Source organism: Gymnoscopelus microlampas (assembly GCF_963454915.1).
Source record: "Gymnoscopelus microlampas genome assembly, chromosome: 5".
Classification (NCBI taxonomy): Eukaryota; Metazoa; Chordata; class Actinopteri; order Myctophiformes; family Myctophidae; genus Gymnoscopelus; species Gymnoscopelus microlampas.
Genome location: NC_139942.1, coordinates 52,374,733 through 52,397,304, shown reverse-complemented (window position 1 = coordinate 52,397,304; position 22,572 = coordinate 52,374,733). Strand labels below are relative to the sequence as shown.

The 22,572-nt window shown below is 41.4% G+C and overlaps 1 protein-coding gene across 1 annotated transcript in view; it reads left to right on the top strand.

The window, feature by feature from the left end:
* The window catches only part of LOC311045353 (contactin-associated protein-like 4), a gene marked incomplete at both ends in the record, with an annotated part of 213,324 nt that overhangs the window by 176,600 nt on the left and 14,152 nt on the right, over positions 1-22,572 (top strand). The window contains 3 exons of the mRNA XM_084057199.1: positions 8,261-8,500; positions 14,804-15,046; positions 21,560-21,693. Coding sequence (XP_083913325.1) covers positions 8,261-8,500; positions 14,804-15,046; positions 21,560-21,693 — 617 coding nt within the window. The remainder of the gene's footprint in view (positions 1-8,260; positions 8,501-14,803; positions 15,047-21,559; positions 21,694-22,572) is intronic.

Below are 22,572 nucleotides of genomic sequence, written 5' to 3'. Positions count from 1 at the left end.
TAAAAGTTGATGTATTGCTGCTTCTTGTCAGTCAGTCGTTCCGTACGGTTCATTCTCATAGGAGGAGCTGCTGTGGCTGTAATTCAATCCTGTGTGTGTGTGTGTGTGTGTGTGTGTGTGTGTGTGTGTGTGTGTGTGTGTGTGTGTGTGTGTGTGTGTGTGTGTGTGTGTGTGTGTGTGTGTGTGTGTGTGTGTGTGTGTGTGTGTGTGTGTGTGTGTGTGTGTGTGTGTGTGATAGCATATTCCTCCAGAGCCTCATACACGCCTGTCTGTCACGCTGGAATCCAATTGCCTATAGGAAAAGTACAGTTACTTCAGGAAGTACATGTGTCTAGGGGTCTAATAGAACTTTTCTCCTCATCCCAGTGTGGCTCCGTGATGCTGGCCTGGGCTTGAACCTCTAGGGGAGAGAAAAAAAGGATAGATATATCGTGGGCTATTTCCTATTTGCTAAACCTGCATATCGACTAGTTGCCGCCTCAGCCTGCCATATTGGATATAGATGAGCTGAGTGGAGATTTCTGCTCTGTGCTCTCTGTGGTGGTGGAGTAGCTCTCTCGCTCGCTCGCTCGCTCGCTCGCTCGCTCGCTCTCCTCTCATCTCAAGAGATATTCATATATTAATATTATTACAATAAGAAATATTGTACTTTTACTCCAGTACAATTATTTGAAAACTTGAGTTACTTTTGTAGATTTTGATTATTGTATTACGAAACATAGATTAACCACTTCAGCCCTGTATATCCCTTGGCTATTTGAAAAAAGCCGATCTACAAGCTCACAACGCGTCGAAGCACCGCGTTGTGAGCTTGTAGATCGGCTTTTTTTTTTTATATTTTTTTATAAATTGTTGACATAATGATAACTTGTGAAACAGGAAATTCTGCATAATGAGTACTTATTTATTTTATATTATAGTATATTTTGATGCTTTAGTACTTTCACTCAATTAAATTTTGATTACGGGATTTTACTTGTAACAGAGTGTTTCTACATTGCAGTATCGATACTTTTACTGAAGTCAAACATGTGAGTACTTTTTCCCCACCACCGCTCTTCACACAGAACCGTGTCGTAGCACGACGACTGCAAAAGGCCTGGAATTGAATTCCTTGAAAACGTTTGGGTCTATTTCCACAGGCGCTGCTATTGGCCAGACGCCACGGGCTGCTCAGCGGTATTGGATATGGAGGAGCTGAGTCCACGCTTTTCTTGACACCGACACTGACCCCCATACACAGTCACACGCATCAGGGAGCATTGATAGCATGGCTCATACATACACTGCTTTGTGTGTGTGTGTGTGTGTGTGTGTGTGTGTGTGTGTGTGTGTGTGTGTGTGTGTGTGTGTGTGTGTGTGTGTGTGTGTGTGTGTGTGTGTGTGTGTGTGTGTGTGTGTGTGTGTGTGTGTGTGTGTGTGTGTGTGTGTGTGTGTGTGCGTGCGTGCGTGCGTGCGTGCGTGCGTGCGTGCGTGCGTGTGCGTGTGCATGTTTCACATTGGCAGTGCGGAAGACTATTGATGTGTTTCCTCGCAAAGCTCCTGAAATAATATTTAGGCAAACCTGAAGCCATTATTTCTCCATTAGTCACGCTACCTCTCGAGTCGTCACTTTGACAGTCTGCTGATGAAACTCTGTGCCCTTCACGTGAACTCCCACTGACTGTAACTACACAATTGTGTTCATCTTTTTTTATTCGGCGTACTTTCTACTGTCTGTAGTGCTGTAGGAAAATGATACGAAACCAGCAGTGGTGGAAAAAGTACTCACATTTTTTACTTAAGTAAAAGTATCAATACTGCGATGTAGAAATACTCTGTTACAACTAAAAGACCAGAATTCAAAATGTAGTTGAGTAAAAAATACAAAAGCATTGGCATCAAAATGCGCTTAAAGTACCAAAAGTAAAAGTAGGCAGAATGTCCTATTTCAAGTTTTTCAAATGTATAAACATCTTTTGAAAATAGTAGATCTACAAGCTCACAATGCGTCGCATCGCGACGCATTGTCAGCTTGTAGATCGGCTATTGTCAAATGGTCGAAATGTATATAGGGTTGAAGTGGTTAATGTATGTGTTTGTCAAAATCTACAAAGTAACAGGTAACTTTTTTCAAATAAATGAAGTTGTGGAGTAAAAGTACAATATTTGGATCCGAGATGTAGTTGAGTAGAAGAAAAAGTATTGGAAATTGGAAGCAAAAATGTTAGTCAATTACAGTACTTAAATAAATCTACTTAGTTACTTTCCACCACTGGAAACCAGAGAAAATCCATTGCCATTATCATCGGTCTTGATCCACGTGCAAATATTATGGAGGTCATTCTATAGCAAGTAAACAAACTAATCTACCAACATACATACATACAGTACAGCGATGAGATGCAGACATGCGGTGGCAGGCAGGAGATGGAAGGTGCATATTGATTGGTCCAATATGTTTAGCCAATAATCCTCCCTGAATAGCCGGGCAGGAAATAAGCGTCAGCCTTTTCTCCGCCTGTATGGAGCAGATCATCCCGTTTAACATTTACCTCAGGCTTATCACCACAATGGAACATATAATGCTGAGGGATTGTATTTGAATGGCCATGTGCTGATGTCCGATAACCGGACCCGGTTCACGCTTCTCAACATGAGGACCGCGGGGCCAGGGCCGGACTGGGACCAAAATTCGGCCCTGGCATTTTGGCCCAGATAGGCCCACCACAACCGGCGCGCAGATAGCCGACACTCTACCGCAATTTTCCAGGGACATTACCATAACTAATAATTGTTTTGTGGCCCAGCGGCCCACCAGGCATATGCCCGGTATGCCATATGGCCAGTCCGCCCCTGCGCGGAGCGCAATGCGGCCCATGCATGCTTCATATTTTTTTGCAGCCCTCTATTGAACTACCAGTAAAAACATATTTAACTTATTAACCAGGTGGATCAGTCGAGACTCGGGAGAGCACTCATCTATGGACCACAAGGTCATGGGCTCAATCCTGGGCACCGCCAACTCATGTTATGAGTAGCACGTCTTGGGTGCGGCAAGTCGTAGGGTGTTAAATGCAATACAATTGTTAAAGGGATAGTTCACCCAAAATAAAACATGTTTTCTATGGATTAATCACCCCATGGAGACTTGGCTATTTTTGTGGTTTTGTCGCATTCGTGCAGACACAAAGGAGACTCTTTGTGTCTCCTACCGGAACCGCCGCCGGTCATCAAATCACTGGCTTAGGAATGCGACAAAAACAACAAAAATGTCCGTGAATTCAAGTCTCCATGGGATGAGTAATCGATAGAAAAAAGTAATTAGGGGTTGCACTATCCCTTCAAGGCCCTGGGACAGATCAGTGAGTAATAAAACAGATGCATTTGGCTTAACTGTCTTGACTCGGTGTCCATCAGTAAAGTACATTACAATGCCTTCTATCTCCTGTATTACTGTCATAGTGTGCATACTGTAGGCCTATTAAACACTGTATTTATTGACCTTTTCTAGGAAAGTTATTTATCCTAGCAATGGGTTGCATGAATTAATCAGCCGTATCGCCAAGTACCAGCCCTGTACAGATTCATACGGTATTATTTCCCCATGGGTCTGGATTAATGAGCCATAATACTGCCACATGTGGGCTCATGTGCCATAGTATTGTTCAGGTTATTTGTTATTGCCATTTTCCTATAGCTGTTCAATTTCCATACATACTGTAGCTTGTTGACCTGATGTGAAACAAATGCAAATACTTTCTTTTTTTAATGATGCCATTATTATTCAAGTATAGTTGACTTTACTCTTATTTTTTATTTTATTTAATTTTTTAACTTGTTTGTGTCAGGCGTGTTTTTTTCTCGCCTCGTGCTTTGTGCAATATCAGCAAAACACATGGTACATACGACAGTGCAAGCGACTTATATTATATTTATATCTTTCATAATACTTTAATGATTTACTTAAAAGTAGCTGGCTACATTGAAGCTACTGTACCTAATGTGGCTGAAATGCAGCTATGACATTGAGTGATTGAATAAAACATGTACAAGCTGCAAATGGAGAACTTGATGGACAAACTGCACTCAAAACTCATCATGTTGTGCTATTTTTTATGGTGTTGTGCCACTGTGTTTGTCAAGCTGCCCAGCAGAGAGAACATAGCAACTACTCAAAAGCTACATCAGAATCAGAATCAGCTTTATTGTCACATCACATGTTTACAGAGTAAAGAAGTGGGTGAAATTCGTTGTCGTGTATAGTTCCCATCGTATCGTTATTTCCATAGAAGAAGCAAAGGGAAGAAGAAGAGGGGGGGGGGGGGGGGGTCAAACAAGAAACAAATAAGTTATCTACGTATTTACACATGGTACCTGAGATAAGATATAACGGTGCGTGAGCATAGAAGCTTATGTATACTCTGCATGATATACTTATGGACGTTAGTCAAGGTGCTAGAAAAAAAAAACACAAAAAGACAAGTCAGTGCGTTGTACATGGGATTAAGGAGCAAAAATGTCAGCGCGTGTCGACCACATAATCCACATAAGGTAGACACTGATACTGGTATAATCCACAAGTAAGTCCATGAGGAAGAGCAAAGAAAAGCAAAGATCATCATTCTGGAAGCAGTGAAGCTACCCAATTAAGCTACTGGGAAACATAGGCTATAGCTACGTACAGTAAGCTACTGCAGCTCTCCAAGTACAGTAATGCATGTATGTTCTCTTGCAACTACAGCAAACATATGTTTCTAAACTTCCACTGTGTAAATACCTGTGTGTTTGCCTTTGATGTTTACTTTGATCTCTGCTTCACGGGGCCCCTGGCAGTGCTTTTGGCGCTCTATAAGCATGTGGTCCCACATGTGCTTTACTGTAGTTATCGCCGCGGATCTAATGTTGTGAGACTGCAGCTCGTAAACGTTAGATGTGGAGGCTGTAACCGTTGGGGACGAGCTTTAACCCATTAAGACCGGCGGGAACGCATCTGTGTGTCATTTTGAGAATTCTTTGGGCTTTTCAAAAATAGCAGATCTACGAGCTCATAGCGCGGCCGCGCTATGAGCTTGTAGATCTGCTATTTTTGAAAAGAAATCGTGAAAATGTGTGCAAGTCTTTGAATATATATATGCATTTTTAACTCAAATCTTTGCTTCTGGGGGTCCCTGGAACAAAATATTTTGAGATGGGGGTCCGTGGACAAATGAATATCATTTTGGGGGTCCTTGACATGAAAGAGTGTGAGAACATTGAATATTATTATTATATAGAATATTATAAAAACATAGGTTTAAAAAACTAGGATTAAGGATTTAGAAGACATTTTGTAGAATCCCCCAGAAGCAAAGATTTGAGTTACAAATGTTCGCTTAAAAGTATATATTCAAAGATTTTCGAAAATGTTCAAGATTTTTCAAAAATAGCTGATCTACAAGCTCATAGCGCGGCACTCGGTGCCGCGCTATGAGCTTGTATATCTGCTATTTTCGAATAGCCTAAAGTGTAAAATAATGGTTATGGTTAATGTTTTTTTTTAGCTTTATACCTTTTAGATATTCAATATCTAAAATGACACAGATGCGTTCCGGGTCTTAATGCGTTAAACCTCACTCTCGCTATCACTCGCTCCGAGTCAAGTCTGGCAAAGAAGAACTTCCCCCGATGGGATGTTTTTCATCCTCCATTCAACGGTGCTTCCTGTGGTTTGCCCGCTTTGGTGTGAGGAGTTGTTTGTCCGCTCGTGTGTGTCGAGGCGTGCACACACATGCCTTTGATGGTTTTCTTTGATATCTATGTCCCAAATCTGTATACTGTAGCAGCCTAACACTTTAGCTTTGACGCCGGTCGTGAGGATCTGTTTGCTGTTTTCAGTGCATGAGAAATACCCCCGATGGGCATGTTATCATATAACATTCCGACTGATGTACCAGTTATTTTTTTTGTTGGTTCTTTTTTTACGCCTGTCATGCAAGCATGACACACATTTTGAGAGATTCACTTTTAACCCGTTAAGACCTGAGGCCGATTCTACAAATGTCTTCTAAATCCTAACAGTTTTCTGAGAAACCTATATGTTCCTATATCAGTGGTGCTCAAACTTTTTCATGTCAAGGACCCCCAACATCATATGTATTTGGCCGCGGACCCCCATCTCAAAATATGTTGTTCCAGGGACCCCCCCAGAAGTAAATATTTGAGTAAAAAATGTTTGCTTGAAAAAATATATGTATATTCAAAGATTTGCAAAAATATTCACGATTTTTCAAAAATAGCAGATCTACAAGCTCATAGCGCGGCACTCGGTGCCGCGATATGAGCTTGTAGATCTGCTATTTTTGAATAGCCCAAAGTATAAAATAATGGTTTAAGTGGTTACACAGATGTGTTTCTGGATTGAATGGTTTAATAATCCCTGCTCAAATCTCTTACTAGTTTTAACAACTTAAACCCCATTGATTTTCTGGGGCAAACATTCAGCCACAAAAATAGCACAACGCGTCACAGTGCAACATTTTGTGAGCTTATAGATCAGCTATTTTCGTCTTTCACAGAAAATAGCTGCTCTATAAGCTTACACAACGCGCCACCGTGCGACGCATCGTAAAGCTTGTAGATTGCCTATTTTTCAGCAAAGATAATGTAGAGCGAAAACAGAAAATGCACTATTATAGAGTCCTGAGGGACTCAACAACGTGCGTGAGTGGGTTTAAGTGGTGATTAATTTCAATAGTGATGTACAGTATACTGCTGGAGTATGGAGATGGTTAACCCTAACCCTCACGTTTGAAGAAGCTGCTGTTGTTGTTGCAGGAGTTGTGTTCTCCTGACAGTTCTCCTCCTCCTTCTCCTCCTCCTCCTCGTGTGCATTTCGCTGCCGTGGTCCTCCAGAGTCCTCCTCCTTCTTCTCTGGAGCTACGAGCAATCTGTAGCTCTCCTCCATGAATAATTACTTCAACATCATTATTTCCCAAGAGGGGCCAGGCTCTCATGTTTGATTCACTTTCACCATTTAACTTAACTTAAGCTCAACACCCCAGCCTTTCCAAGATTGTTTTACGCCCCAAACAAACGTGAATTTGTAATGAATGTATTATGGCTAATATTCAGATATAGTTACATTTTAGTTTCTGTTTCAGTTACATAACAATAATACATGATAGATGACCATGTCTGATCTGATGTCATGCTATTATAGTGTCAAGTTAGTTCTATGTTATGTATTACTCACAAGCTGACTGTACACTCTGTACAGAGGCTCAGATCCACAGTGTTACTGTACATTGACCTTCTGAAGAAGTTGCCTTTATAATCTATTGAACAAGTTCTTGGTGTGCATGTGTGTTGAAAAGTAATCGTCTTTTTGTACTGTGTGTGTCTGTGTGTGTGTGTGTGTGTGTGTGTGTGTGTGTGTGTGTGTGTGTGTGCGTGTGCGTGTGCGTGTGCGCGCGCGCGCGCGTGTGTGTGTGTGTGTGTGTGTGTGTGTGTGTGTGTGTGTGTCAGCTACTGTAATACACCAGCTGTTGTTGATGAGGACAGTAGAGAAGTGACCTTTTTAGAAGTAGGTCGTACATTCGACCAAAGTCGAATGTAATAAGAGGCATTCGTCACCACGCTGCTCAAGTACCAACATTTTGAGGATGCTATTATTTTACAGCTTGGTTACAAATGTAAACTGCTTGCGTTCATATGTGGAAGCCTCTCTAATGCCTCTATTGTCCGGGTAGCTTTAGCTCAGTCGGTAGAGCTCTCGCCTTTGCACACAAGGTCATGGGTTTCTGATCCAAATCAAAACTGTATGATATTTCGTAATCATTTCACCCAAAACAACAAACAACAAATTATGACTATTAACATAAAAATGACCCCGTCTGTCAGGTACAGTATGTAACATTAAGAGATTTAAATAGGTTTAAATAGGATTAAACCTGACTTACGCCAAATGATTTACTGATTTACTCCAGACTTGGGATTTTTTTTGGCCTAAGTAACAAAAACATGTGACTTAGGTCAAAAAGAATGCCTATTTTGGCCCAAGTCACACTTGGGAGATAGACCATTATACTAAAAGGGGAGGGAACAGCATGATTCTTTTCAATTAGGAGATTTTACCAGAGGTGGCCAGTGTCATGAGGAGCTGGAAATATCATTTTCCTCAAAAAATGACTTAGGCCATTAGTTTAAGAAGGTAACGACATTCTGCATAATGAGCACTTTTACTCTTGGTACTGTACTTTCATTACATTTTGGTGTGTGTTTGTTTGTGTTTTTCTGTCAGGAGGCACAGCGTCCAGGCAGAAGGGTTTCCGTGGCTGCATCCGCTCTCTGCAGCTCAACGGCGCCACCTTGGACCTGGAGGAGCGGGCTAAGATCACCCCCGGCGTGCGGCCCGGCTGCCCGGGACACTGCAGCAGCTACGGCTCACTGTGCCACCACCAGGCCCGCTGTGTGGAGAGGACCAGCGGCTTCTCCTGTGACTGTGCCCTATCCGCTTACACTGGAGCCTTCTGCAGCACAGGTTAGAGCATTGGTTCTCAAAGTGGGGTCCGGGGACCCCCAGGGGTACTTGATGGGGTTCCAGGGGGTCCCCAGCTAAATGATGGATAGGAACCAAATGGACCCTTATGGGTCTGTAACTCTGAGAGTTACATTAACATTGATTTTACAATATAAATTGGGGTCCCAGAGATAGAAATGCCATTAAATAGGGGTCCATAGTCCAATGCATGTCAAACTAGGGGTCCTTGAAGTTAAAATGGTTGAAGATCACTGCTAGAGCCGTAAAAATCTTATGGGGGTCCCTGGCATATCTTTTCAAATGGGGGTCCGTGGGCTAATTTGTGTCAATTTGGGGGTCCTTGACATGAAAAAGTTTGAGAAACACTGGGTTAGAGAACCAGTGGTGGAAAAAGTACTCACATTTTTTTTCTACAAGATCTTCTTTTTTTCAAAAAACTGTTAGGATTTAGAAGACATTTGTAGAATCCCCCAGAAGAAAAGATGTTACAGTTATGTTCATTTAAAAAAAATACATTATTCAAAGATTTGCCCACGTTTTCCACGATTTTTCTAAACAATGGCAGATCTACAAGCTCACAGCTGAGCTCGGCACTTCGGTTTCATACAGTATTTACAATTTTGTGCTTCATCAGTTTGCTGGTCTGCCATTAATAAGCTTGCTGTTGTGTTTTAGTTGAATGTCAGTTTTAAAGCTTGGTGGGCTGTAAATGCCACTTCTACATAATGAACGGCACCATGTTGTTTCTATGTTTCATATTTCTGCAGACGGCATTTACTAAAACAATAATTAATTCAACAGGACGTCTGGAATATTAAAAGCACCGCCGTGTTTTGAGAAGTTTGATAGATTAGCCCTAATACAAGAGACTGGTATTAAAATACCTTCCTGCTAGATGTTTATTTTTGCAGGTTGGTGCGTTGAGTTTGGATTGTTGTTTTATGTACAGTACCTGAAGAAAACCTCACCAGGAGTGCAAAAAGCTAGTTATCGACACACCTTTCATATCAACTAATGTACCTTTCATATATCTGAGAAAGATAACGAAAGGTAATGAAAGAAAGAAAGAAAGAAAGAAAAGGCCATTATATATCGTATTCAGAAATCATCTCCATTTTTTAACTTTTAGTTTTTTCGTAAATTAACACCCTACTTGATCATATTACACAGCGTCACACAAAAGCATCAAAAGTAGCAGATCTACAAGCTTGAAAAGCGTCTCGAAAAGCGTCTCGAAAAGCGTCTCGAAAAGCGTCTCGAAGCAATGCATTTTGAACTTGTAGATCTGCTACATTTGATAATTTTGAATTTGAATCCTGAAAAGTAACTTTTGGACATAGAGTATGAGGTTTCCACCCGACAGAGACTTGCTTGGGCGCCCTCCTGTGGCCAGGAGGACCCTAAGTGGCCGCTTAGTTGGCTCATGCCTGTGTAGGCTAGCCCTGCTCAGCAAAGTGTAGACATACACATTTACAGATACAGTATAGCGTTGTTGTCAGGCAGAAACCTCTTATTTCCATATTCTAACTTTTCGTATTTTTTTGTACATTTATGCCCTACTTCATCATACTACAGTGTCACACAAAACACCAAAAGTAGCAGATCTGCAAGCTCGAAGTGCGTGGCGCAAAGAAAGTAAGCAACACGTTTTGAGCTTGTAGATCTGCTACTTTTGCTATTTTCTTAATTGAATCCTGAACAGTTTTGGACATATGAGGTTTCCAGCCAACAGAGAGGATATATAAAGTGAGCCGGGTGGCTCAGTGGTTTAGTGCTGTTCCCCCTGGAGGGGCGCCGGCCTTATAGAGCTGGACCATGCTGCTCAGTGTGGCAGTGTTGCCAGATTTTGCCAGAGAAATAAGCAACCAAGTCCAAAAGAAGCGACTATAGGCCACATCAAACCTATATCATATATGCATCAGATATTAGGGGGGGGGGGGGGGGGAGCAGATCTACAAGTGTTGATATGTAACACATTGTGAGCTTGTAGATCTGCTATTTTCAAAAGAAAATCGTGAAAAAAGTTAAGCATTTTTTTGTAATTTTATGAAACACAAATCTGATACAGGGGTCCCTGACGAAATATTTTCAGATGGGGGGTTAGGGACAAACTTACATATTAATTTGGGGGTCCGTGACACAAAAATATTTGAGAACCACTGTTTTAAATAATACTAAATAATACTAAAAAACTATTGGAAGCTCATGCCCAAATAAGCAACTACACTTTAGAAACAAACCCCAAAAACTGTATCCCGCAACTTCCAATATACAAGCGACTTTACAGAACAAGAATCCCAAAGTCGCTTATAATAAGTGGACATGGCAACGCTGGTTACTGTAGGATGAGAGGAAGCAATTAAATGCAGAGGAGGACAACTTTCCCCACAGGGATCAATACACTACAACTTAACTGACACGCACGCATGCACACACACACACACACACACACACACACACACACACACACACACACACACACACACACACACACACACACACACACACACACACACACACACACGCACACACACACACACACACACACACAGAGCAGTACGCACCATTGGATAACCCAACACACAGAGGTACGCATGCACAACCACACAGATGTGCTACACGCAGTGGTGGAAAAAGTACTCAAATGTTTTACTTAAGTAAAAGTATCAATACTGCAATGTAGAAGTACTCCGTTACAAGTAAAAGCCCGGAATTCAAAAGTCACTTGAGTAAAAGTACAAAAGTATTGGCATCAAAATGTACTTAAAGGAGGAGTTCACCCAAAAAATGACTTATTTTCTATCAATTGCACACCCTATGAAGCCTTGAATCCATGGATTCTTTTTATGTTTTTGTCGCATTCCTAAGCTAATAATTTGATTCCCGTCTCCTACCGGCTAATGTATACCGGAAATACACACAGTCATCAAATTATTGTCTCAGGAATGCCACAAAAACAAAAATAAATCCATGAAATCAAGGCTTCATGGGGTGTGTAATTGGTAGAAAATAAGTTATTGTTTTGGTGAACAAGCACGATAAAGTACCTTTAAAGTACCAAAAGTAAAAGTACTAAAATGTTTGAAAATAGCTGATCTACAAGCTCACAACGCGTCGCTAGTGGAGTAAAAGTGCAATATTTGCCTCTGAGATGTAGTGGAGTAGAAGTAAAAGTATTGGAAATTGGAAATACTCAAGTAAAGTACAAATACCTCAAAATGTTACTTAATTACAGTACTTAAGTAAATGTACTTAGTTACTTTCCACCACTGGTCATAACCCCTTTTGCCCTGGTGCACATGGACACGCACGCACGCGCACACACACACACACACACACACACACACACACACACACACACACACACACACACACACACACACACACACACACACACACACACACACACACACACACACACACACACACTCTGCTATCCTCATTAACACACTTACTGTCTGGAACACATGGTGCCCATTAAAGATAACTTGCTTGCATCAAAGCATCTATGACAGATGAGCACAGATAACAACATAAATAAAAATTGCAGATAGTGTATTTGCAGCCATAGCCGTAGGACTGATTAGGACTGTAGTGTTTTGCAGTATTGACAGATTATTTGCGATGTAAATATGTGGTAGTATCACTGTAATCAGGCAGTTTGATCTTTGAACATGGTGCTGTAGAGACTCAACTTTGCACATTATTTCTAAACTGCAATTACTCATACCTTGTTTTGTTTTGAACATATTTAAAACATATTTTCACAATATAGCCACGTCCATTTTTAGTAAAAAGGTTGAAAAGGTTGCAATCACAGTGTTTGAAGTGGTGGCATTTATTAAACCATTTGCAATACCTGAAGCCAAATCTACAAATGTCTTCTAAATCCTAACAGTTTTTTATTTTATTTTGTATTATTTTATTTTTTTAATAATTTTTATCGCACGATTTTTGTAACCATTTTTTTCACCCAGTGCCAATTGCCTATGTAATCCTGGGCGCTACTCTCCCTCTGCCAGCCTAGGGAGAGCCCAGAACTGAGCTCATGCCTCCTTCAATGCATGAGGAGCTAGCAAGCCGCTTCTTATCACCTGACAGGGGAGGAGTTTCCCCGGTAGGACGTAATGTAAATCCTAACAGTTTTCTGAAAAAAACCTATGTTACTATATCAGTGGTCCTCAAACTTTTTCTTATCAAGGACCCCCAACATTATATGTATTTGGCGACGGACCCCCATCTCAAAATATTTTCTTCCAGGGTCCCGCAGAAGCAAAGATTTGAGTTACAAATGTTTGCTTAAAAAATATAAATATATATATATACTCAAAGATTTGCAAAAATGTTCAAAAATAGCAGATCTATTAGCTCATAGCGTGGCACTCGGTGCCGCGCTATGAGCTTGTATATCTGCTATTTTTTAATAGCCAAAGCATAAAATAATGGTTTACACAGATGTGTTCCCGGTCTTATGGGGTTAATGTTGAGCACGTTTTAATGGCACTGTAAATGTAGCAGCAGTCATACAGTACATGTCTTCAACCTTGTTCTGTGTACTTCTCATAAGAGCACCTCAGTAATGATATGATTTTCGCCTGTCAACTGCTACACTCTGGATGGCTTTTGTTTCTCTAGTTAATTAGGCGATAATTAACAATTCTTTTTTTTTTAAACCTTGTTTAGACGCTGCATCTTAATGGGCTACTGTGTAAATTAATTATAGTTCCGACTTCCGAGGCAGTGCAAATATTATGTAAATATAATCTGTGTTTTCCCTGGGAAACAATAGGAACATATACATTAAACCAAAATGATTAGTTTCCATACAGTCACATCAAACTTTACGTACAAAGTACCATTAAAACAACCGTGCTCTACCAAAGTACTGTACAAGATGAAAACCAAACTAAGACAGCAGAATAAATTGCAAACGAGAACAAAATGTAAGAAAACCCAGTGGGTCTCATTTAACACATTGGGTGCCAAAACCGTATATATACTTCTTTTCAAATACACCTGTTGAGTGCCAAAACCGTATATATACTGTTTGTTTGTTTTTGTTTTTTTTGTTTTTCCTTCACAGCACCAGGACATATCATGTTTCGAAGATTTAGACTTTAATCCACTTCCTGGTTAACTTATGACTTCAAAAGCCTGTATCTCGGCTCCTGTGTACTTTTTTTTTTACAATGTATTTTTGACTATTTTCAACTGGCTGCAACTATGGAACGGATTACCGAATGTTTTTAATTTTTTTCCCCCGATTGTACGAGACCTCTATGTATAATGAATGGATGCTTTTTTTTTACATGGATTTGCTCGTTGTGGAGTCTAGAGCTTTAAACAGTAAAGCGCAGTCAATGGGGAGAATGCTGGCACCCAACGTAAGTTGTTATGAAAAAATGCTGGTACCCAATGTGTTAACTAGAACGATTCTAACAAACTTTGTACAATAAGCATTTTTCACAAGCATCACAACATCATGTTAAACAAGGAAATATCTTTCAATCTTTAAAACTTGCTCTCTGTCTTCCGGAGGTGTCAAAATCATAGAGAAGTCTGTCCACTGTACTACTCAGTACCATGGACAGCTCACAGTTCATATAGTTCAGAACCATGGACAGAGCTCACCTGTCCACTGTACTATTCAGTACCAAGGACAGCTCCACTCTGCTCAAACCTAGCATTGCGACCTAGAGCTTACTGCAGAGGTCTTCAACAGGGGGTCCGGGACCCCTAGGGGGTCCTCAAAGTTACTACAGGGGGTCCGGGACCCCTAGGGGGTCCTCAAAGTTACTACAGGGGGTTACAGGGGGTCCGCCAAATCTTTGTGTGATATGATATTTTTTACATTAACCACTTGAACCCTATAGCATCCCTTTTCTGAGGAGAACTTTAGCCAAAAATAGCAGATCTACAAGCTCACAACGCCTCGGCGTTGTGAGCTTGTTGATCTGCTATTTCAGCTTATGTATAAAATAGGGCTTATGTATAAAATAGGGCTGAAGGGGTTGATGTATGTTTCATAATGTAATAATTCATATCAGCAAAGTAACTAGTAACTAAAGTTTTCAAAGAATTGTAGTGGAGTAAAAGTACAATATTTGCCTCTGAGATGTAGTGGAGTAGAAGTAAAACTATTGGAAATTGGAAATACTCAAGTAAAGTACCGCAAACACCTCAAAATTGTACTCAAGTACAGTGCTTAAGTAAATGTACTTAGTTACTTTCCACCACTGAGAACCACCTTTGAGTTTTGTGGTGACATTTTACGTGCCGCCGTCTCCCTCCCTTCTCCTCCAGAGGTGTCGGCCAGCTTCAAGCCGGGCACGTCGGTCAGCTACACCTTCAAGGAGCCGTACGAGCTGAGCAGGAACAGCAGCACCCTGCCCTCCAGCAGCACCCTGCCCTCCTCCATCTACTCCGACGTCACCCTGCGAGGAGAGAACGTCTCCCTGAGCTTCAGGACCAGCCACAGTCCTGCCCTGCTCCTCTACGTCAGCTCCTACTACAGAGAGTACCTGGCCGTGCTCATCAACAAGCATGGTGAGGACACATTAACACCCATTAAGACCGGGAACGCATCTGTGTCACTTTAGATGTCTTTGGCTATTAAAAAATAGCAGATATACAAACTCATAGCTCACAGGCTATGAGCGACGGGAGTGAGACGCAGCAAAGGTCATTCGGGCCCGGGAATCGAACGTGCGACCTGCTGTCAGGCTAGAGCTTATATATGTGGTATGCGCCTTAACCGCTAGGCCATTGGCACGCCCCCATTTGTTGAAATAATAACCCTACTTTTTTTCTCCGCTCTACAGCAAAGCAATGAATTGTGAAGCGTTGTGAGCTTGTAAAGCTGCTATTTTTGCCAAATGTTTCGCATGTTATGACACGCCCAAAATAGGCACGCTAGGGTTCCTAATTATGCTTACATATGGTTAAGGTATATAATTAACTTTAGTGATCAACTTACTATATTTATAATTGCAATGGTGTTGTTGATATGGATGTGTACAAGTGGTTACCTGTTTTTTAATATAAGCAACCGTTATATAGTACATTAATCATGAATAATAATTACGTGGAGGTCTAGCTAATCCCCACGAGACTTTGTCGATTAACAGGAGAGGTAAGGAGCTGACTCACATTATCTTCAAAGTAATTATTAATCCATTAAGAGCGGGAAAGCATGTGTGTCATTTTAAGATTTATTTGGCTGTGCAAATATAGAATATATACAAGCTCATAGCGCGGCACTCTCTGTGCCACGCTATGAGCTTGTAGATCTGCTATTTTTTGAAAAATCATTAACATTTGTGCAAATCTTTGAATATATATTATTAAGGCAAAATTTTTTAACTCCAATCTTTGCTTCTGGGGGGTCCCTGGAACAACATATTTTGAGATGGGGGTCCGCGGCCAAATACTGTACATATAATTCTGGTGGTCCTTGACATGAAAAAGTTGGAGCACCACTGATATAGCAACATACTGTTAGGATTTAGAAATCATTTTTAGATACAGTATGTATTTGGCCACGGACCCCCATCTCAAAAAAGTTTGTTCCAGGGACCCCCCCACCGAAGCAAATATTTGAGTTTGCTTTAAAAAACATATATATTCAAATATTTGCAAAAATGTTCACGATAAAAAAAAAAAATAGCAGATAGCTATGAGCTTGTAGATCTGCTATTTTTTCTTAAATAGCCAAAGAAATCTTAAAAAATGACACAGGTGATGCGGTTCCCGTTCTTAACGTGTTAATTATTCCGCACCGTGCACAAGTATCACTCCAAGAAGAAGCATCAGAAGGTGTGATAGATAGATACTGCATTGCAACAACATGATCACATGTCATTACAGAGACAACGTGCTGCCCTCCAATCTCCCTCCTTCCTCCTCCTCTTCCTCTTCCTCTTCCTCTTCCAGAGGCACATTATGTACCGAGATGGGATAATTATTTGTTCCAAGAAGCACTCTGCATACTGATAATGCATTTCGCCAAAAAAAAAAAAAAAAGCATGTAATCTTGGAGAGAGAGAGAGCGGTAGTGCTTCAGAGCTTAAGTGGTTGAATGAGTTTTGTGTGCATGGAGGGGCAGAGCGGGGTATGATTGCAGTCAGCGATAGAGAAAAGACAAATCAGAAGGAGAAAAAAACAACCTGGAGGCATCAGAGAGATTTAATTTGGATAGTTGTGTGTTAAGTGGCTCATCATCACCATGCTGTCCTTCAGCACTCTGAGCCCAATCTGTGTTAACACCTACTGTGTGACTTTGGAGGACTTTTTACACTCACTTTCGGCGCTACTCTTGTACATGACATGTTTATTAGACGGATAAAAGGCACATTTTGTCAAACACTTAAAGCCAGGGGTCGTCACCGTTTTCCTAGGCCAAGGAAGGACCTCTTAGTTGAGAGAGAGAGAGAGAGATGAACGAATATTGTATAAACTTGTGTTGCAGATTCAACTTTTTCCTAGATTTCATAGAGTTGTTTTACAGCAACTATCATCAGTGTTGTGTTAGATTCATGTTAATGCGCATTGTTTGACATTAAACACCTATTACTTAATAGACTTGAACCAAGTCTTAGTAGACTTGGTCCCTACACCAAACCTCTTTGCCAAAAATGGCAGATCTGCAAGTTGTGAGCTTGTAGATCTGCTATTTTTGGCTAAAGTTCTCCTCAGAATAGGGATGGTGCGGTTCAAGTGGTTAATGTAAAAAAATTAAAAAAGTTCCTATCACACAAATATTTGGTGGCCCCCCTGTAGGAACTTTGATTCCTGTCATTCTAACCTGTACTATCCAATGAAAGCAGAAAAGCCCCAAAAATATATTTTTTTAAAAAGAAATCAGATAATACAAGCTCATAGCACAGCACCGAGTGCCGCGCTATGAGCTTGTAGATCTGCTATTCTTTTGAAAAATCGTGAAAATCTGTGCAAATCTTTTGAATATAGATTTTCTGAAAGCAAATTTGTAACTCAAATCTTTGCTTCTGGGGGGGGGAGGGGAGGGGGGGGGGGGGGGGGTCCGTTTAACTAAATATTTTGAGATGGAGGTCTGCGGCCAAATACATAATATTTTTGGGGGGGTCCTTGACATGAAAAAGTTTGTCATTTGTAGATGCGTTCCCGGTTTGAATGACTTAAAGCTGGAGCCAATTAAATAATGACTTATTGAAGCGTTGCTTCTATGAGACAGTGATGCATGTGTGGTATGATGACTGCTGCTAGGGCATGAAGAGGCAAGCTGTCTCACCCATTCTGAGAAACTGTACAACTTGTATCACCTCTGTTATGATTTGATTGCTTTTACATGTGACTTGGACCAGTTATAGGTTATATCAGGGGTCTTCAACAGGGGGTCCGGGACCCCTAGGGGGTCCTCAAAGTTACTACAGGGGGTCCGCCAAATCTTTGTGTGATATGATTATTTTTTTACATTAACCACTTGAACCCTAGCATCCCTTTTCTGAGGAGAACTTTAGCCAAAAATAGCAGAGCTTGTGAGCTTGTAGATCGTCTATTTTTGGCAAAGAGGTTTGGTGTGTAGAGGGAAGAAAGAGCAGACCAAGTAAAAAAAAAAAGATGACACACAATTTTATACGTAGAGGGGGTCCCTGCTTCATCTCTCTCTCAGCTAGGGGGTCCTTGGCCTGAAAACGTTGAAGACCCCTGCCATAGAGGCAGCCTGCGCAACCCCACCCAACCATTAGGAATCCCTGGCATAGGACATCTTATTGCTGATGCCATACACTGTGAAATATATCTGTTTTGTCCAAATAGTTTATTATTTACCTTCCAGTTTCTCCAATGTATGTCTGTATTTGTCTAGAACGTTTATTATGTTTTTAACATGTCTTTCTGGAGGTTTACCAGGTAAAAACAGTTTACACAAACAGATAATGGTGTTTTGGATGTTTTCAGAGCTGGATTATAGTTGCAGACTATTTATGGGGACAGAGCTCTGCTCTGTACACGTATTGTTATTGGCAGTATTCTGTCACTTCTTCTTCTTCTTCTTCTTCTGCCACTTTTCGCAGTTCTGGCTGAACCGCGCTGTCGCTTTTTACGAAACTCGGCCATATGGTAGATGGTCATGAAAAACGATAAAAAAATAATTCTCACAATCTTTCGTCCAAAGGTGGCGCTATAGCACTCAATTGAAAATGCCAACTTTGACCAGGTACAACTCATGCCCTGTTTGACCTACAGCCATGAAACTTGGATACACATATGCGTCTCCTCATGCTGAACAACTTTCACCCTCTGACTTTTGACCTCTGACCTTTCGATCTCCCACCATTTTGAACTATATGAAAAACAGTCATTGGCTCCTAACTTCTGCATTTTTTCACTTATGGAAAATCCGTTGGAAATTTCTGTAGGCAGTGGTCCAAGGTTCAAGTGGTAAACGTTTCGTGCAGATTGCTCAAAAATCCCAGGAGGAGATAGATTTTAACTATTACTGTTTAAAGAAAATTATTCATCTGTGCCTAAAACATACATGCAGACTCACATTTCTTTGAAACTTTGCAGAAATGTACAGGGTCATTCCAAATATCACTGAAACCAATCTTACTCCAATTGGCCAAAAGGGGGCGCTATAGCAATTTTTTGAAAAGGCAGACTTTAAACAGGCATAAGTCATGCCTCGTTTGGCCGAAAGTCGTGAAACTTGCTTACACATGTGCCTTGACTCATGAGGAACACACGTATTGATTTGACCATTAAGCTCCGCCCTTAGATTTTCCGCAATTTTGAGCAGTTTGAAAAATACTTGTTTTTGCCAGTTCTGGCTTAACCGTGCATACGCTTTTTACGAAACTCGGCCATATGGTAGATGCTCATGAAAAACTACCAAGAAATAATTCTCACACTCATTCGTCAAAGGGTGGCGCTATAGCACTCAATTGAAAGTGCCAACTTTGAACAGGTACAACTCATGACCTGTTTGACCTACAACCATGAAACTTCGATACACACATGCGTCTCTTCATGCCCGACAACTTTCGTGGTCTGACTTTTGACCTCTGACCTTTAGATCTCCCACCATTTTGAATTATATGAAAAACAGTCATTGGCTCCTAACTTCTGCATTTTTTCACTTATGGAAAATCCGTTGGAATTTTTTGTAGGCAGAGGTCCAAAGTTCAAGTGGTAAACGTTTCGTGCAGATTGCTCAAAAATCCCAGGAGGAGATAGATTTTAACTATTACAGTTTTATGAAAATTATTCATCTGTGCCTAAAACATACATGCAGACTCACATTTCTTTGAAACTTTGCAGAAAAGTACAGGGTCATTCCAAATATCACTGAAACCAATCTTACTCCAATTGGCCAAAAGGGGGCGCTATAGCAATTTTTTGAAAATGCAGACTTTAAACAGGCATAAGTCATGCCTCGTTTGGCCGAAAGTCGTGAAACTTGCTTACACATGTGCCTTGACTCATGAGGAACACACGTATCGATTTGACCATTAAGCTCCGCCCTTAGATTGTCCGCAATTTTGAGCAGTTTGAAAAACACTTAAACCCAGGATTTTTCAGCTATTTGCGTGAAACTGTATCATCTGTGTGATCTCCTTTTTCACAGTTACTTGTCTGTTGGGCCAATGGCGTCTCCCTTAAATGAATGCCTCACAATCTCAAGGTCGCCTGTTCAAGCCTCACTTGATGTAGACTTAATTTAAGTTGAATTGCAAACAACATGACTGTATCAATGAATACATGTGCAAATGGTAAAGATAACCTGAAATGCTTATTTGAGAGTACGTTTTTTACGTATGACATTCTTCATTCTGAAAATAGCTGATCTACAATCTCACAACTTTTCATGGTTTGTGAGCTTGTAGATCGGCTACTTTCATTAGTTTTGGTTCTGAGGAGATGTACAATTTCTTCATTGGTAAATGGCTTGTGAACGAGTGATCTTAGTGTTAGTGAAACAGGGGCTTGGTTCATGAAAGAAGGCAAGAGTTTATGATCTTCAACAGACAATATCAGCCTGGACAAAGCTATAGCACTATAGGTAGTGTTGCAGCCTATTAGTCTGAAGGTTGAGAGTTCGAATCCTGTTAATGGCAGTAGGTTGAGATGTCCAATCAAACCATTATGTTTCCATCTCTCTCTCTCATCAATCTATTGTTTCCATGTCACTCTCTCTCTCTTCAATCTATTCCGTTTCCATGTCTCTCTCTCTCTCTATTCACTGGCCCCGTATTATCGCTGCTTGCAGCTATATTTGTTTTTATATTTGGCAGCCGAGGACATAGACTGGTTGTTAGAGGATTTCAACAACTTGGGATGCCCATAAAAGAGGCAAAAAGGCTGGCAAAGTACTCTGCTGTCTCTGCTATAATTGGCAGCTGCCGCTATTAATTATACCCTTAGAGCATTGGTTCTCACAGTGGGGTCCAGGGACCCCCAGGGGTCCTTGAGGGAGTTCCAGGGGGTCCCCAGCTAAATGATGGATAGTTAGGAACCAAATGGAAAAAATTACTGTAACTCAGAGAATGTACAAATGGAACCAAATGGACCCTAACAGGTCCATTTGGTTCCATTTGTACACTCTCAGAGTTAAATTAACACTGATTTGATGATATGAATTGGGGTCCAAGAGATAGAAGTGCCATTAAATGGGGGTCCAAGAAATTCAAATGGTTGAAAATCACTGCTATAGAGCCGTAACAATCTTCTCTTATGGGGGTCAGTGGCTTATCTTTTATTGGTATATCGTCCGCGGGCTAATAAGTGTCAATTTGGGGGTCCTTGACATGAAAAGGTTTGAGAAGCACTGCCATAGAGTACTGAGGCACATGCTTATTGTATCATGAAGACATTATGCCATGATTTTGTGACTGTGAAACTGTACCGTTAATATCTGTGTCCTTGTATGCTCTCCTTTATGTGGTCATGAATAAATTGTGTGTGTGTGTGTGTGTGTGTGTGTGTGTGTGTGTGTGTGTGTGTGTGTGTGTGTGTGTGTGTGTGTGTGTGTGTGTGTGTGTGTGTGTGTGTGTGTGTGTGTGTGTGTGTGTGCGTGTGAAGATAAGCTGGAGGTGAGGTACAAGCTGGAGTCCAGCAGAGATGCTGAGGTTCTGAGGAGCAGAGTTAGGAACCTGGCCAATGGACAGCTGCACAGCCTGACCATCAGGAGACTGACTGACACTGTGTCTATCCAGGTAGCACGACCACGCACATACACACACATGCACGCGCGCGCACACACACACACACACACACACACACACACACACACACACACACACACACACACACACACACACACACACACACACACACACACACACACACACACACTCACACACGGTGAGTCACGGCTGTCCTCAGCCATAATAAAGTCAGCAGTCAGCCCGCTCGCTGTCCCTTTCATCAGCCTGGTTCTGTCGTAGCAGATGTCAGCCTTCAAGTGCCTCCGCTGGATGTTCAGCTCCAGTAGCAGCAGCAGCTAGCAGAGCATCAGGGCCAAGCCGCGCAGCAGCAGCAGCTAGCAGAGCATCGGGGCCAAGCCGCGCAGCAGCAGCTAGCAGAGCATCGGGGCCAAGCCGCGCAGCAGCAGCTAGCAGAGCGTCAGGGCCAAGCCGCGCAGCAGCAGCTAGCAGAGCGTCAGGGCCAAGCAGCCGCGCAGCGGAGCAGAGCTAAACCCTCAGATGAAATATGAGGTTGTCGCCACGTTACCTGAAGTTCCAACCTCCCTTAACCCTTTAAGACCGGGACAACGCGTCCGTGTAGTTTTTTTAGATTTCTTTGCTTGTAGATCTGCCATTTTTTTGAAAAATCCTGAAAATTCGTGCAAATCTTCTGAATATATATATTTTTTTAAGTGATCATTGTAACTCAAATCTTTGCTTCTGGGGGGGGGGGTCCCTGGAACAAAGCATTGTGAGATGGGGGGTCCATGGCCAAATACATTATCTAAAAAAAAATGTCTAAATGCTAACAGTATGTTGCTACTCTATATCTGTGGTGCTCCAACTTTTTCATGTCAAGGACCACCCCAAAATGATATGTATTTGGCCATGGACCCCCCCATCTCAAAA